A 17389-nucleotide genomic window follows, 5' to 3' on the forward strand; every position below is an offset into this window, starting at 1 on the left:
GGGCAAAGTGGGGGGCATCCGAGATAGAGTGTGTATGTGTGAGGGTACAGGAGGGGCCAGGGACACAGAATGGGGCTGCTCTTGTCCTCAGCCCCCACTGGGCCAGCCTGGTGGCCACGGGGCATCCTTGGGCGACACAGCAGCAGGAAGCCAGGCTATGGTAGGTTTGGAGGATACCCACTTCCTCCCTGCTACTCACTCACTTGGAAGCAAATCTCTGGAACCAGGGCTGATGAGAAAACAAAAATCAGGAGGCCCTGCTGACATTCCGCCTCTGGAGTTCTGGGGACAGGCTCTTGACAGCTCTGGGTTCAAATCCTGACCTGCCACTTGGCTGTGTGACTGTGGGCAAGTCCCACGGTTACTTTAAACCCACCACAGCACCCACATCTGTAAATGAGTATGATAATTCCTCAGTCACAAGGTCTCTGCGAAGAGGTCCGCAAAGCAGTGCCTGGCATGTAGGAAGTGGTCAAGACATATTCGTCCAGTCCTATTCAGACGGGCCAACTGAGGCTCAGAGAGAGGGAGGGGCTTGTCCCAGGCCACATGGCTGGGCTCCTCCTACACAATCCAGTTCCTGTGCCAGCTGCAGCCCATCCCCTACTGTCTGCTAAGGGAGACAGAGGTCAAGAAAGTCACAAGTTCTGTCATTTCTTAAAAAAAAAATAACAAAGGCTTTAATTTACTGTAGCCACCCTCTGTTCCCAGGGGGCCCCAGGCAGGGGTCCTCCGTTTTCTCAGAAGGCACTGGAAGGAGGAAATCCATCACAGGCACCTGGAGGGACCCTAGGCCTGACCAGGCAGCTCACACAATACACTGGGCCTGAGCCAGGAGGCAGCGAGGTGTGGGGGGAGATGGGCTGGGCTTCCAGGCCTGCTACAATAGCGGGAAAACTGGGAAGCCCCCAGGCTGACTCAGCCAAGAGGGAAAACATTTGGGGGAGAGGCCAAGGCATGGAGGGGGCACTGAGGCCAAGGCCACCCCAGGCTCAGAGACAGAGGGACATCCTCCTCCAGCCTCCCCTCTCCAGTCTCCTATTCCACCGCCTGTGCCCAGGTCTGTGGGTCAGTGTAGACAGAACCAGGAAAGCAGAAAACAAAAGGCACCTAGTACAGGAGTTCACGGAGAGAACGCAGGGAAGGTGTGGGAAGACCCCACCTCCAACCCCGCTGCCTCAGCTACTGGGACAGGGAAGGCTCCAGCAGCTTCAGGACACCACCCACCAGATGCAGGCTGCCCGTGACCAGCACATGGATGGCAGCAGCCTCCCGAAGTACACTGGCCCCACTGCCTGCCACAGGGTGGGTGAGAAGACCCCGTGGGGAACAGGGTGGCTGAAAGACAGGGTCCCGGCCTTGGCTGATCCACTGTAAAGCATGGGAGATGCAGCTGAAGATGAGGGAGCTGGCGCTGTGGCTGTGGGGTGGGTGGGGTGCCAGTAGCAGGGATGTGGGTCCACTAGGCTCTGGGTTGGGAGGCCTCCACAGGTCTGGGCTGGCCTGCTTCTCGGTCAGGTTGCCCCAGTGCTGCTGGTGTTCAAGGCAGCGAAGCAGCATTTGGTCCAATGTCACTGTGAAGTTTTGCTGGTCTGCAGGGCACAGAAATAGGCATGCTGGTGAGGGATGGGGTGGGGTCAGCGAAGGGGGAGAGGGCCAGGTGTGTCAGGAGCACCTGCTCTGTGCCAGGCCTTTGACACGCCTCATCTGACAGACCTCCTAGTGGTCCTCACAGTGGATGCTATGAAGAAACTGAGGCTCAGAAAAGTTCAGTGACTTGCGCAAGGTCACAGAGCTGGTGAGAGGCAGAGCTAGGCAGTCTAGCTCCAAAGATAGGGCTTTTGCCCACAGAATACCATTTGCCCACCCCGGGGTCATTGCCTTCATTTGTAAAATAGATGGTTAGCTAGGGTTTACCCCCAGCTGGGCATAACTATTTCCAGGGAAGCTGGTTAAAAATGCACGTTCCTGGACTCTCCCCAGACAGCCTGATGTGAGGTCTGAGAATCATATTTTTTACACTAGTTTAAACTTTTTTAACCAAGACCCACAGTAAAAAAGACATTTTACACATTCTACACATACATCTTCTGAGTATCACAAGAGACAATGGATATAAAAGTGCCTTTTAAAAATAAAAGGAGCTAAACAAATGTAAAACAAAACAAAAGACATTTTTACATCGAAACCCAGTGTGTGTGTGTATACCTGGAACAAAATCTTCACAAAACAGTACCTAGCCTTACTTCATGCAGTGCACACTGATATCTTCTATTCTATTTTATTTAAAATAAAAAATGCTGGTTCAGACCCACTCAATCGATTTCGACAACCATTAGTGGGCTTTCACTTGCCTTTTGAAAACCGTTTCCTCAGATAATTCTTTTTTTGGCATTGCAGCCTCATGGTACAAAATTCAAAATGTACTTCCAGTTTCCCTCTCAGAAGCCCCCACTGTCACCAACAGAGCAGTCTACCTCAGGGACCTCAGCCCCCTGCCCACCTCACCTGCGTTGTCTGTCACCTCACCTGCATTGTCTGTGGGTGATACTTCTGTCAGGTTGGGGCAGAAGACGGCATAGTCAAACTGGCAGGGCTAGAAGGTCAAGGGGGTAGATTTGGTGTCAGAGGCCAGCGAGGACTCTCCCCATCCTGACTTCCACATGCGTTCCCATCTCTGGAGATGTCCCCCACCCCTAAACCCTGGCTGAACTGGAGTAAAACTGCATAAGCCCAGCTGCAGCACTTCAGTTCCCCAAAACCTCTCAATCCACCTCCATTACCCTGCCTGGCTTATGGTCTGGACGGTGAAGACATCAGTCACTTTACAGATGGGGGAACTGAGGCTTGGTGGGGGGTGGGGGCACTTGCTTAAGGTCACCAAGTAGTGAACAGGCCCCAAATCCAGGTTGGAGAAAGGCTTCGCCAGTACAAATGGGATATGAACAAGAGCCTCTGCCTGTCTGTGAAATGGGAGTGAAAAACCAAATGATTCCTAGAAGCCACTTCAGCCTGACAGCCGAGGGCAGCCCAGTTTCCCCAAGCAGGGAAAGGCCCAGTGACTCCTCAACCCTCAGAAGCAGGTATCCTTAGCAACCCCGTTTTATAGAGAGGCAAACTGAGACTCAGGGAAATGAAATCTTTTGCTCAGGGTCATATGCAATGCCTAGACTTCCCCACGTGTCTGGTGCTTCTATATTCAATCCTCAGTGCAATCCATAGGAGGGGGGATGACCCCATTTTACAGTTGAGGAAACCCAGGCTCAGGATGAAGGTGCTGGCCTGGGGTTATACAACCAGAGTGACAGAACCAGGCCTGGGCTGCCTGCTACACATCCCCCGTTGAGGCCCCTCACCTGCAGCAGCTTCAGCAGTGCGGCCCGGTCCCGGTCCCCAGTGGCATTGAAGAGCAGGACCCGCACCTCCTGCCCGCTGTGCGAGAAGGGGAAGGATAAGAAGGCGGCGACCTGCGGCCCTCCCCACCCCCTCTTCTTTGTGAGTCCCACCCCAACTCTTCCTCCAGACCCCAACTCTCTCCACCGGCCAGTCCCGCCCCCGTCGCCGAGACCACACCCCCTCCTGGGCCTGGCCCCGCCCCTGCCTCGCCCTAACCTGTTCAGCCTCTGGCGCCTCTGCAGCGCTTGTCGGAACCAGCGCACGCAGGCCTGCACGCTGCTGGCTGTGTGCGCGCCATCCAGGTACCAGGTGAGGGGTCCGCGCCGCAGAACCTGGGTCCTGCCCAGCCACTCTGTGTCCCGAAGCCCTATGGGGGGGTCAAAGCAGCCCTCCAGCTGCTGCCACGAGAATGCCGTCCCACGTCCTCTCCCACTCCAGCCTCCTCTGCACAAGCAACCTGGAGCAAGGCCTCCCTGCCCTCAGCACCCCCGCTGCTCTGAAGGCTGCCCCTTACGAGGGTTCTGGGGATCTGAGGGTTCTGGGGATCTGAAGATCGTATGAGCCTCTTACTGGGCGCCAGTCAGTAAGCTCTTCACTGCCCTCCCTATCTGGTGGAATCTTCCAGGCAACCCGGAGAGGAGGCTGCTATCATATATTATTCCCATGTTACAGTTGGAGGACCTTTAGCTCAGAGGTTAGGTCACAGAGCAAGTGAGTCGTGGGACTGGGGTGGGATCCGAGATCTGCCTGGTTCCAGAACCTTATAATAACCCCTGACACGGGGCCTGGCACACAGTGGGCATGCTGGAACCATTTGCTGGAGGGGTTTAACAGCCATTAGCACCTATTATGTGCTGAAAGCTTTGGGGATGGCAAAGCAAATGACAATCTTACCATCCTCAAGAACCTCATGGTCTTATAAAGATGGTAATAAAATGACAGTAACAACAGCTACCACTGGCCAGGCACTTTATCCCATATCCACCAGGCCTGGGCTCAGCACCTTAGCCATGTCGCCTTACTGAATCCTCACCATAGCCCTTTGCGATGCGTCCTATCACTATCTCATTTGGCAGATGAAGAAACAGACTCAGGGACAATTCATTAACTGGAGGTCACAGAGACTTAATGACTTCACAGTCCTCTTAGCCATCAGATCAAAATGATCCCACCTCCCAAACAGGAAACCAAAAGAAGAGGCACAAAGACACCTGGCTGGGCAGGAAGAACCCACTCACCGTGCCGCATGTGGGAGGTGGGCTGGAACACGGGTGCCAGGGGCAGCTGCCGCAGGAGGCTGGATCTGGATGTCTTCAGCTCCCCGATGCCTGTGGGGGCAGGGAAGTGAGACCAAGTGTGCTCAGGACCCTCACAGGCAGGGGCCCCTGCCCGCCCACTCACCTTTCTACTTACCTGGGTGATTCTGCCGCTGCAGCCAGCAGCGGGCCAGTTGTAAGGCTAAGGCAGCGTTGGACCGCTGGTGCTCCCCCTCTAGGCCCAGAGTCAGTGGTGGTCCCCCTTCCTCCAGGGCTTCCAGTGGTGGGCACAGGTAGAGAGGACACTGCCCAGGAGACAGAAAACAGCTGGTCAGGGAAGCTACCACTGCCACCTTGGCCTGGAGGCCCTCCCTGATCCTGCCAGTGTTCCCATCTTCCCCCACCAACCAGAACCCACCAAGCCCTGCTCCCAAAACCAAGATGTGTTACAACCAGATGAGCAGCCGACCCAGCTCCCTCACTGCACAGACAAGCAAACTAAGGCCAGAAAGGATAAACTGCCTCCCCAGGCAGGGCCCGCGTTCCATCAGACTCACTGAGATCTGCTGGGCACGATCCCTCAGCACCGCCAGGGGACCATCAGGCTGGAGCACGGTATAGGCAGGAACGCCACACTGTGGGAGATCAGGGAGAGTAAGACGGGGGTGGCCCAGGGCCTTCCATCCTTCCCACTCTGGCCCTACATCCTGGGTCTTGGCCACTCACTCTACCTCTGCCCCACAGGGAACCCCTTGTCCCTCATGTTACGATAGGTAGACAGAAGCCAGAAAGAAGGCTCAGCTTGCTTCTTCACTCATCCCACTGATGCCCTGTCCCAGCCCCACTCCTCTGAGCCTGAGGGCCAGGCCCAGGCCTTCCATGTACCTCCCCTTGCCCCAGCCTGACTGGCCACCTTAAAGATTCCCCCTTTCTGCCATGCGATCTTCTCCACCGTGTCCCCCAGAAGGCTGGTGTGGTCGATGCCAAGAGAGGAGACCCCACATACCACAGGCTTCCTGCAGAAGATGAAAAGGCTGTGATGCCCCTGCCCTGAGTTCCCAAGCAATGGGTCAGGCCTGGGCTCCTGGCACCCCACTCCTCACCCCAAGTAGCTGCCCTTACCTGATGATGTTGGTACAGTCGTAAGCCCCACCGATGCCCACTTCCACCACCGCCAGGTCCACCTGCAGAGGACCAGAGGGCATGGCAAGGGGCACAGGATATCCAGGTGCCATGTGTGCACAGGGAGCCCCCTAGCCTGCTGAGATTGCCCTCCCCACAGCCTCAGGCACAGGGTTCTGGACAGCAGACACGCACCTTCTCCTGGAGGAAGACGTGGAAGGCCATAAGGGTGAGGAAGCGGAAGTAGGCAGGCATGGAGACACAGCTGCCGTCCTGTGGCATAGGAACACATCAAGGTCTAGAGCCCCGCAGCGCCTCCTCTAGGGATGTGGGGTCCTTTGACGTGCAGTGCCCTCTGGGCTATCCACCCATGCCAGCGCTCCCTACCCTGCCCACCCCCAGTCCTCCAGCATGGGGCACCTTGGTCTTCTCCAGCCGGTGGTAGAGATGCCAGAAGTGCTTGGTGAACAGCTCAGGGCTAATGGGCTGCCCATTGATGCGGATCCGCTCACGCACCTGCACCAGGTGGGGAGAGCTGCCGGGAGACCTGGGGTCATCAGGACTCCCTTTTCAAGCCCCCTGGTCTTTCCCCACCTTGTAGTCAGACCTGTGACTGACTACAAATCTGACCTGTCATTCCCCTGCTGGAAACCCCACTACCCTCAGCAAAGCCCCAGCTCCTCACCCGGGCCTCCAAGGCCCCACTGAGGCTGATGCCACTGACCTCTGTGCCTCACCTCTCCTATGCCCCAGCTAGCTCTCTATACCCAAGTTTCCTTCACCCAGACTATTTTTAGCTCCTCCAGCCCCCCGCCCCACCTCCAGGGCTTTGCACCTGCCTCCCCCTGCTTCACCTGACTCTCTTCTACTCACTCCAGAGGATTGGACTAAGACAGCCCTTCCTCCATAAACACCCCCCCACCTCCTGAAGCCAGCTGAGCATGCTCTCTGGGCTCCAGCAGCCCCCCTGCCCGCAATTGCATTTTCCCCGTTACACATCGATCAGTCACTCTGTTAATACCTGCACCCATATCGGTTTCCTTTCAGCCCTAAAGGGCAGGGCCATGTCTGCTGGGTTCAAGCTGCATCCCCCAGCTGGCCCACAAGGCCACATGGGCCTGAGTTGAAGTTTAGGGTTTTTACCAAAACAATTATTTTAAAAGAAAAATTGTTGCCTTATATTTAAGTCCTCACAGACCCTCTCTTATTACGAGTCCTCCTCTTTATTTCTTTATTTTGAATAAAAAACTGTTTGGGGGAAACACGGTGGCCTGAAATGACCTCAGTCAGCCAGTTTGAGATGCATATGGAGGTCACTGGATAAAAAAAAAAGTGGTAAAATAAAAAGAGGCAAAAACCTTAAATGCCTCAACCACAAGGAATAAATTGCTTTATCGGTAACTGGCTTAAAAGAGGCCTGTAGTACACAGGGAAGAGGGACCCATATTCTATCTCTGATCCTCTGTGTGTCTGGATGCCTGAGCTGTGACCAAGAGGGGGCGCTGCCTCAAGGGCCAAGCCACAGCTAAGGCTAGCAGCGTGAAAGCCTCCCTTCTGTTGCCCACACCCAGCGGCCTTGACATGGACGTCATAATTAAACCAATGGCCATAAACTCGATTCCGACTCACAGCGATTCCATGTGTGTTAGTGTAGACCTGTGCTCCACAGGGTTGTCGATGGCTGATTTTTCAAGAGGAGATCACCTTTCTCCTAAGGCACCTATGGGTGGACTCAAACCTCCAACCTTTCCTTTAGCAGCTCGGCGCATTAACTGTTCGCACCACCCAGGCACTCCAAGAACATCATAAACTATCCTTATTGTTTAAGCCAGGTTTTCTGCTCCTTATTTCAAAGACAGGAATAAATATTCATTTCTATGTGATTTAAAAATTGTATGTGGAATTTAAGTTAATTAAAAAAATCTGACTATTCTAGCTATGTATTTTGTTTGTATATTCAAGTTGCCTTTCTCTTCCAAAATTTTTTCATTATGAAAATTAAGGACTGCCATAACATATAGGGTCACTGTGAGTCACAACTGACTCAATGGCAAAGGGTTTGGGTTTTTTCATAATTAACACTTGGGCCAATAAGGTCAGTGCTAATTGAATGTTTGTTGAATGAATAAATGCTGGGCAGAGAGACATGCAGCTGAGCTCCTGGGGGTGACCCTGGCCCTGGCTGTTTCCATAGACTCCCAGAGAGCTAAGAGACACTGTACACCCCCCCACAGCTATGTACCTAAAGAATCCTGTCTTCAGGCCGTAGCTTCGGAGAATCTGTTCAGTGAAGGCACAGGTGGAACCCTAGAAAGAAAAGGTATTGTCTGAGCAGGCCTCATCCCATCGTGCCACTAAGTGGACCCCCTACCCCCAGGTCCTGTCCCTTACCTTCCCTTTGGTCCCGGTGACATGGATGATGTTCAGCTTGTCCAAGTCCTCCACCTGGGACAGAAAGACAAAGTTCTGCCTCAGTCACAGGGATGGGAAGGGGGGGTCACAGGCCCTGACTACCACAGCCCTGCTTACCTGCAGCCCACTCTGTGCCAGGTACAGCACCATGGCTTCCAGTTGTGTCTGGGGGTCGCCTCGCTGGCGCTTCACCTGGTCCAGGTAACTAGCATTGGTCTGCAGGGTGTTGAGTGTGCGCACAGCATCCTGGCAACCACAAGGTTAAGGCTCACTAGGGGTCCGTAGATACAAGGCACCTGGCACACCAGTGGCCAGAACAGGGTGGCAGGCCTGCCATGCCAGCCCTGTTGCCCCAGACTAAAGGTTGGGCAACAGGAGAGAGAGGTGGCCCCTTTCCAGCTCTGGCAGAAATGGGAGCCTGGGGCAGCTCAGCCCCACGCAGGGAGTGCAAGGCAAAGAAAGTGGCATGACTGACTAGCAGGGCTAGCCTTGCTTCCTGTTCAGGCTCCCCAGGCTTCACCACCTGGGCACTTTGCCCTCATTCTGTCCAGTGGGGTCCATTGCTGTACTGGGCACCTGCTGGGGTGGGGGTCAGAATGCAGAAGCCGGGAGTATTAGGGTTCTGGAATCCCTGGAGGCTCCACACCCAACCCTGGAGACTGTGGGGTTCCAGATTCTGACCAGGAGAACTGCTGGAAACAACCAGGTGGGGGAAAGAAAAAGGCTCAGAGGGAGGAAGGGTGTGCCCAGGGTCACCCAGCCAGGTTTTGGGAGGTAGGTATGCATCAGGAGGGCCCACAGTGGAGGTAGGGGTGAGGTGCTGTTTATTTTCCCTCAGGCTTCAGATCTGGCCCTCAGGACCTCAATGGCTGGCTGGTGGGTGGTCCAACCCCCTACAAACAGGTACCACTCCCTGCCACCTCCACCCTCACTAGCAACAGGCCCTTGGCACAGCACCGTACACAAACTGTCTTTGTTTCCCAGGGTCTTAGGCTCCCCACTGCCCCACTTGGATACCCCAGTCCTCTGAGCTCTGGAGACTCCACCCCCAGATTTACACTCCTGAATCTTTCAAGTCTCAACTCCCGGATCCCTTCCTCCTCCCGCTCGCGTCGCACTGCCGGTTCGTACACCAGGGCCACCGGATCTCCAGAGCCCCAGTTGAGTCCCTGGACTACCCAGTCCTACCATGGGGTGCACCTTCCCACCCTCTAGTGCCTGACAACTTAGCCTCAAATTCCCAGATCCTGCAGCCCGGGCCTAACTTCCTAATCCCTATCTCCACTCTCAGACTCCAGGATGTTCCCGCCCCCCAAGCCCCTTAGTCTCATTCTCCAACCCTCACCCCCCGCCCCCCGCCCACATAGTCAGCTGGTGAGCCTGTATGGTGGGTGACTCAAGCCCAGCCCACGTGTCATCGCACGACTGCCAGCCCGGCCCGCTACATACCTGATACTCCATGCCAGGCTCTTGCGGCGCCGGCCGCGCGCTTAACCCCCGCTCGGTCCCGACCCCGGTCGTCGTCCAGCGCGCAGAAACCGCCGCCAGGAATAGGGCCGGGTGCAGGCGGGCCCGTACCCTCGACATAGTCCTGGCGTAGTAGACCGCACACTAGGCCGGGGCCGGAGACGCCCCGCCCCGCTTCGCCCGCTCTAGCCCCGACCCGCCCACGCTCTCCACCAATCAGCGCCGCCTAAGCCTTCTACCACCAATGAGGATCCAGCGCCTTCGCGGGTGCCATCCTTATGCGGGGCAGCCCGAAGAGCCGGGCGGAGCCCATGATTATGAGGGGCACGCTCCCTGGGGCGGCTTTTCCCTTAGCGGTACACCATCCTCCCAAGGACCGGGCTGCGCCTCTCAAAAAAAGCCGATCCCAGTCGGCAGCCCTCAGCTTGAACCAGCCCCACAGAGACAGACTGACAGCCCTGGCCAATATCTCGAAGTCATCGAATCCTGGCCCAGAGGTGTCCCGACTAAACGCGAAGACCGCAGGCAGCGCGGATGTGGCCTTGGCCCTCCGGATCTGACAACCCAATTGCAGAAGATGGACCAAAACCCAGGCACCTACGCTACTGGGGCCCTAACTGACCCTGGGAAGGCTTCCTGGAAGAAGTGGCATTCTGGCTGAGGCCTGCAGGACTGGGGGGAGTCACGAGGTAGCGAGGTGAGGTGAGGAGAAAGAGGTTTCCTGGCAAAGGGAGAGAACCATGTGTGCAAAGGAAGAGATTGCAGCAATGGGGAACTGAATATAGGCCTGTTCAGGCCTGGTTGTTTCTGAGTACAGGGAGGCCAGATATTGCCGGGAGGGCTTTGTAGCCTGATGAGTGTGGATTAAATCTAAGTGAAAATAAAATGGTTTTAAGGAAGGCATAAGATCAGATTTGTGCTTTGGAAGATCACTCTCGCAGAGGCTGGGTGGAGAATGGATTCCAGGCACTACCTGGGGTGGGGTAGTAACCTAGCCTACCTATGGGTGAAGGGGACCCCCATTTGTTCTGGAGTTTTCAGAACTATCTCCCATCTATGACCTTCTTGGCTCTGACTTCTACCCTGAAAAAGTAAAATGATGATTCTCTTTTTACAGATAGAGGAACCTATGCCCAGAAGGGGGCCAGGGGCTGCAAATAGGGCTCCAAGGAAGATCCCACAGATAGAAAACAATCCTTCAAAAGACTGATGGGATTCCAGTACCTCCCTCCTCCCTCCCTCTTTCCTTCAGGCATTGGGGGTAAATATCAGAGCTTGTTTGATTTTGAAATAAGCTAGTGAGGTGTTGGGAAGATCCCATCAGTGTTTGAGGTTCTGCCCTTCACAACACTGCTAGGGGCATCCCTGCCCCTGCCCCCTCCTCCCCCTCCCCCCACAAGAGATAGAGACACCCTTACCTTTTTTGGTTTCTTTTTCTTTTTTTAATCATTTAAACTGTGTCTGTGCATATACCAGTTGCTACTTTTTTTACTGAGTTGATTCTGACCGACCCAAGTGTTTCAGAGTAGAACTGCACTTCATAGGGTTTTCAATGGCTGTAATCTTTCAGAAGCAGATTGCCAGGCCTTTCTTTCAAGGCATCTCTAGGTGGATTCAAACCACCAACCTTTCAGTTAGTAGCTGAGCGCTTAAACATTTGTGTTACCCAAGATCCATCTCTGCGTATAACCAAAAAAAAAAAAAAAAACCCATTGTCATAGAGTCAATTCCAACCCACAGGACAGAGTAGAACTGCCCCAGAGGATTTCCAAGGAGCAGCTGGTGGGTTCGAACACCTGACCTCCTGGTTAGCAGCCGAGCTCTTTAACGCCACCAGAACTCCTCTATGTGTATACATGCATATAATTTAAATAAATGAATAAAAATGACAAAGAGCCTTTAAAAGTTTTTCTTTTGCTTATTGCCCCCACTCCCTACTGCCTACCTTAATAACCCTTGTTGATAGCCAAGAATGTATCCTATATTTTTCAACGCTCATGAAATCACAGAAGCACTTATAATCTATAGTTTAGTCAATGCAGACAACAACCTTTTCTGCATCTTAACTTTCTTAATCAACAATAACCTTAAAGGGATCCCTCTAAGATATTTAAGGATTGCTGGTGGTATAGTGGTTAAGCACTCCTCTGCTAATCAACAGGTTGGTGGTTCGAACTCACTAGCCGCTACATGGGAGAAAGGTATGGCAGTCTGCTTCCGTAAAGATTACAGCCTTGGAAACCCTATGGGGTAGTTCTACTCCGTCCTATAGGGTCACTATGAGTTGGAATCAACTCTTCAGCAACAGGGCCTAAGACATTTACTAGCAAACACTTAGATAACATTCCTTGGCACCAGACACTGTTCTAAACACTTTATCCAGAGAAGCTCATTTAACCCGCACGACAAACCTGTGAAACAGGAACTAGCGTTATAATCACCCTTGTTTCACCGACGAGGAACAAAGGAGTAAAGGCACCTGCCAGAGTCACAAAATCAGGCAGAAGAGCGCAGAGTCCTTACCCCTAACACTAAACCTTTGCATCCTTACAGCTTTATGTGAGGAGAGCATCCCTTTTGCAGAATGTCCCCCAGACCACTGATGAAAAGTGGCATCTCACTGTTGCTCTCTATTTCCCTACTTTAGCATCATTCCATGCGTTTATTTCGGCGAGCTGCTTCACTCATCCTTGGCCCATTTTTCTAATGTCTGTTCATCCCCTTCTCTTGTCAATTATAAAAGTGCTTTTGTATCACAGATTCTGTCCTCTGTATGGCAAGTGTTTTTTCCAGCTCTACTATTGGCAGCCTCAGCTGATTCATCTGTAAGAGAGGGAAATGGAGCTTAGGCCATTCCTTTAAGAATTGGGTCCCAGGGACAGACTCCCCCACTCAGGCATAATGTAGAAACCCCCATTAATCTACATGCCTGAATCTTAACTGATTTCTGTCCCCCCTCTCCCCAGCAAAGAAGTCCTTGTAGTTTCTCCCCTGTAACCTGTTACAAGGAGCCCTGGTGGTGCAGTGGTTAAGCACTTGACTGCTAACCTAAAGGTCAGCAGTTTGAACCCACCAGCTGCCCTATGGTAAAGAGTACAGCCTTGGAAACCTTATGGGGCTGTTCTACTCTGTCCTATAGGGTCACTATGAGTCAGAATTGACTCAACAGCAATAGGTTTGTTAAAGCCATCCATTTATGGTATTTCTGTTATAGCAGCACTAGATGACTAAGAAATGGGATAATGCACCGTATAATTAAGATATTTAAAGGTACAAAAAGGTGTACAGTGAAAAGCCTCTCTCCTACCCGAGGTCTCAGCACCCCAATTTCCCTCCCTAAAAGCAATTGATGCGATCCAGATCTTGTGATCTTTCCAGAAATACTGTATGCATTTACAAGCAGATAGAAAAACGTATCTATTTCTCTTTATACTCACAGGTAGAAGACTGCACATGATCATGCATCATGCTTTTTCCACGTAACTATGCTAATTGAGGAGCCGGCTGCTAACCAAAAAGTCAGCAGTTCCAATCCACCAAACCGCTCCTTGGAAAGCTGATAGGGCATTTCTACTCTGTCCTATAGGGTCACTGTGACTTGATGGCAACGGGTTTGGTTTTTTTGATTTATGCTAACTGAGGAGCCCTGGCAGCACAGTGGTTAAGAGCTTGGCTGCTAACCAAAAGGTAGGCAGTTCAAACCCACCAGCCACTCCTTGGAAATCCTATGTGGCAGTTCTTCTCTCTCCTGTAGGCTCAGTATGAGTCAGAATCAGCTTGATGGCAGCAGGTTTATGCTAGCCGAAAAGGAGCCATGGTGGCACGGTGATTAAAACACTCAACTGCCAACCAAAAGGTCAGTGGTTCAAACCTACCAGCCACTCCACAGGAGAAAGATGTAGCAATCTGCTTCTTTAGAGATCACAGCCTTGGAAACCCTATGGGGCAGTTCTACCCTGTCCTATGTGATCGCTATGAGCTGGACTCAACTCAACGGCACTCAACAACAACATATCCTGGCCCTCATTCTGGACTATGTTGGTACATGTGAGCCACCCTGTTGGCTAACTGGTTTTTTTGAAGCTGCGTAGTACTTCATTGTGTTGAAATACCATTGTGTAGGTGACCAGTCTCCTGCCATTGGGTGTTTATGTTGTTTCCAATAATTTGCTTGTAAGCAATGCTCCAATGAGTAACAGTCTGTCTTCATTTTTCTTCCATGTGTGAGTACACTGATGAATAAATTCCAAGAAGTTCAATTGCTGGGTCAAGGGCAACTTGATTTTGAAATTTTCATCCATATTGCCACACTGTCCTCCAGAGGGTTGGGACCAGTTTCCACCCTAAGCAGGGTTTAATCCAGCCTGTTTCCTCACAGCCTCACCAACATAGAGTGTTCTCCAACTTTGATCCTTGCCAACCTGATGGGTGGAAAAACAGATCCTCACGGTAGTTATAATTTGCATTTATTTTATTCTGAGGGAGACTGAGAACTTTTTATGTTGAAAAGCCATTTTTAAATGGAAAACAATAGGCGTTGGTGAGGTTGTGGAGAAACTGGAACCCTCATCCATTGCTGGTGGGAATGTAAAATGGTACAACCACTGTGGAAAAGTTCGGCAGTTTCTCAAAAAGTTGAACATAGAACTACCATATGACCCAGCAATCCCAATTCTAGATATATACCCAGAAGAAGTGAAAACAGGAATGCTAACAGAAACCTGTATACCAGTGTTCATTGCAGCACTTTTCACAACAGCCAAAATGTGGAAACAACTGAGATGTCCATCAACAAATGAATGGCTAAGTCAAAACAGCCTGGTACTGGTGCAACAGATACATAGACCAATGGAACAGAATTGAGAACTCAGACGTAAATTCATCCATCTATGAGCAGCTGATACTTGACAAAAAGGCCCAAAGTCCATTAAATAGGAAAAAGACAGTCTCTTTAACACACGGTGCTGGCATAACTGGATATCCATCTTCAAAAAGAAATGAAACAAGACCCATACCTCACACCATGTACAAAAACTAACTCAAAATGGATCAAAGACTCAAATAGAAAATCTGAAACAATAAAGATCATGGAAGAAAACATAGGGACAACGCTAGGAGCCCTAATACACGGCATAAATAGTATACAAACCACAACTAACAATGCACAAACACCAGAAGAGAAGTTAGATAACTGGAAGCTCCTAAAAACCGAACACATACACTCATCAAAAGACTTCACCAAAAGAGTAAAAAGAGAACCTGTGGACTGGGAAAAAAATTTTGGCTACGACATATCCGATTAGGGTCTAATCTCTAAAATCTACAAGATACTGCAACACCTCAACAATAAAAAGACAAATAATCCAATTAAAAAATGAGCAAAGGATATGAACACACTTCACCAAACGAGACATTCAGGTGGCTAACAGACACATGAGGAAACACTCACAATCAGTAGCCATTAGAGAAATGCAAATCAAAACTACAGTGAGATACCATCTCACCCTAACATTACTAGCACTAATCCAAAAAACACAACATAATATATGTTGGCGAGGTTGTAGAGAGACTAGAACACTTATGCACTGCCGGTGGAATGTAAAATGGTACAACCACTTTGGAAAACAATTTGGTGCTTCCTTAAAAAGCTAGAAATAGTAGTACCATACAATCCAGCAATCCTACTCTTTGGAATATATCCTAGAGAAATAAAAGCCATCACATGAATAGACATATGCACACCCATGTTCATTGCAGCATTGTGCACAAAAGCAAAAAGATAGAAGCAACCTAGGTGCCCATCAACAGACGAATGGATAAATAAATTATGGTATGTACACAGAATGGAATACTACAAAACCATAAAAATAATGATGAATAAGGAAACATATCACAACATGGATGAATCTGGAGGGCATTATACTTACTGAAATTAGTCACAAAAGGACAAGTATTGTATGAGACCACTATTATAAGAAATCAAGCAAAGGTTTAAACAAAGAAGAAAGCATTCTTTGATGGTTATGAGGGCAGGGAGGAATCTTAACTAGGTAGTAGACAAGGATCATCTTAGGTGAAGGGAAGGACACCACACAATACAGGTGAAGTCAGCACAACTGGACCAAAGCAAAAGCTAAGAATTTTCCTGAACACATTCAAACACTTTGAGGGACAGAGCAGCTGGGGCTGCTGCCTGGGTATCATAACTTCAGGGGACATCTAGGACAATTGGCATAACAGTTTATTAAGAAAGTGTTTGGCCTCCCTCCCACTTTGGTGAGTGGCATCTGGGGTCTTAAAAGCTCGTGAGTGGCCATCCACTTGGAACAAAGGAAAATGAAGAACAGCAAAGACAGAAGGAAAATATTAGCCCAAGAGACTAACCAAACCAAGAAAATCAAACCTGTTGCCATGGAGTCAATTCTGACTCATAGCGACCTCATAGTTTCCAAGCGCCTGATGGATTCGAACTGCCTACCTTTTGGTTAGCAGCCATAGGTCTTAACCACCATGCCACCAGGGTTTTTGAAGAGAGTAAAGGTCCACCTAAGCCAGAGACTCCACCAGCCTGAGACCAGAAGAACTAGATGGTACCCAGCTACCACCAATGACTACCCTGACAGGGAACACAACGGAGAGCACCAGACCAGGAGAAAAGTACGGAGCAGAACTCAAATTCATGTAAAAAGACCAGACTTAGTGGTCTGATAGAGACTGGAAAACCCAAACCCAGTGCCATTGAATCGATTCCGACTCATAGCGACCCTATAGGACAGAGTAGAACTGCCCCACAGAGTTTCCAAGGAGCGCCTGGCAGATTCTTTGGTTCACCAACCCTTTGGTTTGCAGCCGTAGCACTTAACCACTACACCACCAGGGTTTCCAGAGACTGGAAGAACCCCCGAAACTATGGGCCCCGGACACTCTATTAACCCAATAGTAAAACCATTCCCAAAGCCCACTCTTCAGACTAAGATTAGACCGGACTATAAAACAAAAAATAATACACGTGAGGAGAGTGCTTATCAGTTCAATCAGATATGTGAGACCAAATGGGCGGCTCCTATCCGGAAGCAGGATGAGAAGGTAGGAAGGGACAGGAACTGGTTGAATGGACACAGGGAGCCCAGGGTAAGAAGGGGTAGTGTGTTGTCACATTGTGGGGTTTGCAACTAATGTCACAAAACAATATGTGTATAAATTTTTGTATGAGAAATTAACTTCAGCTATAAACTTTCACCTAAAGCACAATTAAATAAAAAATTAATGGACAAACAAAATGTGGTATGTACATACAGTGGAATTTTTACTCAGCCATAAATAGAAATGAAGTCCTAATACATGCCACAAAATGGATGAGCCTTGATGGAAACATCGGGCTGAGCAAAATAAGTCAGTCACAAAAGGACAAATACTGTATGATCTCATTTATGTGAAATAAGCAAATATATAGAAACCAAAAGTTATTGGTGGTTACCAGGGGTGGGAGGGAGGGGGACAAGGGGACTTTTTCTTTAGTGGGTATTGAGCTTAGTTTAGGGTCGTGGAATCATTAGGAAAAGTACAGCGAGAATGGTTGCACGACTTGAACATAATCAATGTCACTGAGTTGTACATGCAAAAATTGTTGGGGAAAAAAAGGCTGTTTGTATTGCCTTTATGGTCTGCTCCCCTCCTTTGTATCACTACTTTTTGTTTAAAAAGCCACAGACACTTGTAGAAGAAAATAGAGGAAA

General features: G+C 50.5%; 1 protein-coding gene and 1 long non-coding RNA gene across 2 annotated transcripts; one reads left to right on the forward strand and one right to left on the reverse strand.

Annotated features, from left to right (window-relative positions):
- Positions 1–47: 47 nt before the first annotated feature.
- On the reverse strand, positions 48–9816 carry FPGS (folylpolyglutamate synthase). The gene is made up of 15 exons (XM_003407711.4): positions 9636–9816; positions 8304–8432; positions 8166–8219; positions 8017–8081; positions 6195–6309; positions 5970–6047; positions 5775–5836; positions 5566–5668; positions 5210–5287; positions 4810–4957; positions 4635–4724; positions 3613–3763; positions 3357–3432; positions 2530–2596; positions 48–1592 (listed from the first exon to the last, which is right to left on the reverse strand). The coding sequence occupies exons 1-15, from the start codon at positions 9771–9773 to the stop codon at positions 1183–1185; spliced, it is 1764 nt and encodes a 587-aa protein (XP_003407759.1). The 5' UTR covers positions 9774–9816; the 3' UTR covers positions 48–1182.
- On the forward strand, positions 9806–17093 carry LOC111749822 (uncharacterized). Its single transcript, XR_002785000.2, has 3 exons — positions 9806–10350; positions 10771–10914; positions 13093–17093. It is a non-coding gene; the product is annotated as an uncharacterized LOC111749822 (long non-coding RNA).
- Positions 17094–17389: the final 296 nt, after the last annotated feature.

Source organism: Loxodonta africana, chromosome 9, assembly GCF_030014295.1.
Source record: "Loxodonta africana isolate mLoxAfr1 chromosome 9, mLoxAfr1.hap2, whole genome shotgun sequence".
NCBI lineage: Eukaryota > Metazoa > Chordata > Mammalia > Proboscidea > Elephantidae > Loxodonta > Loxodonta africana.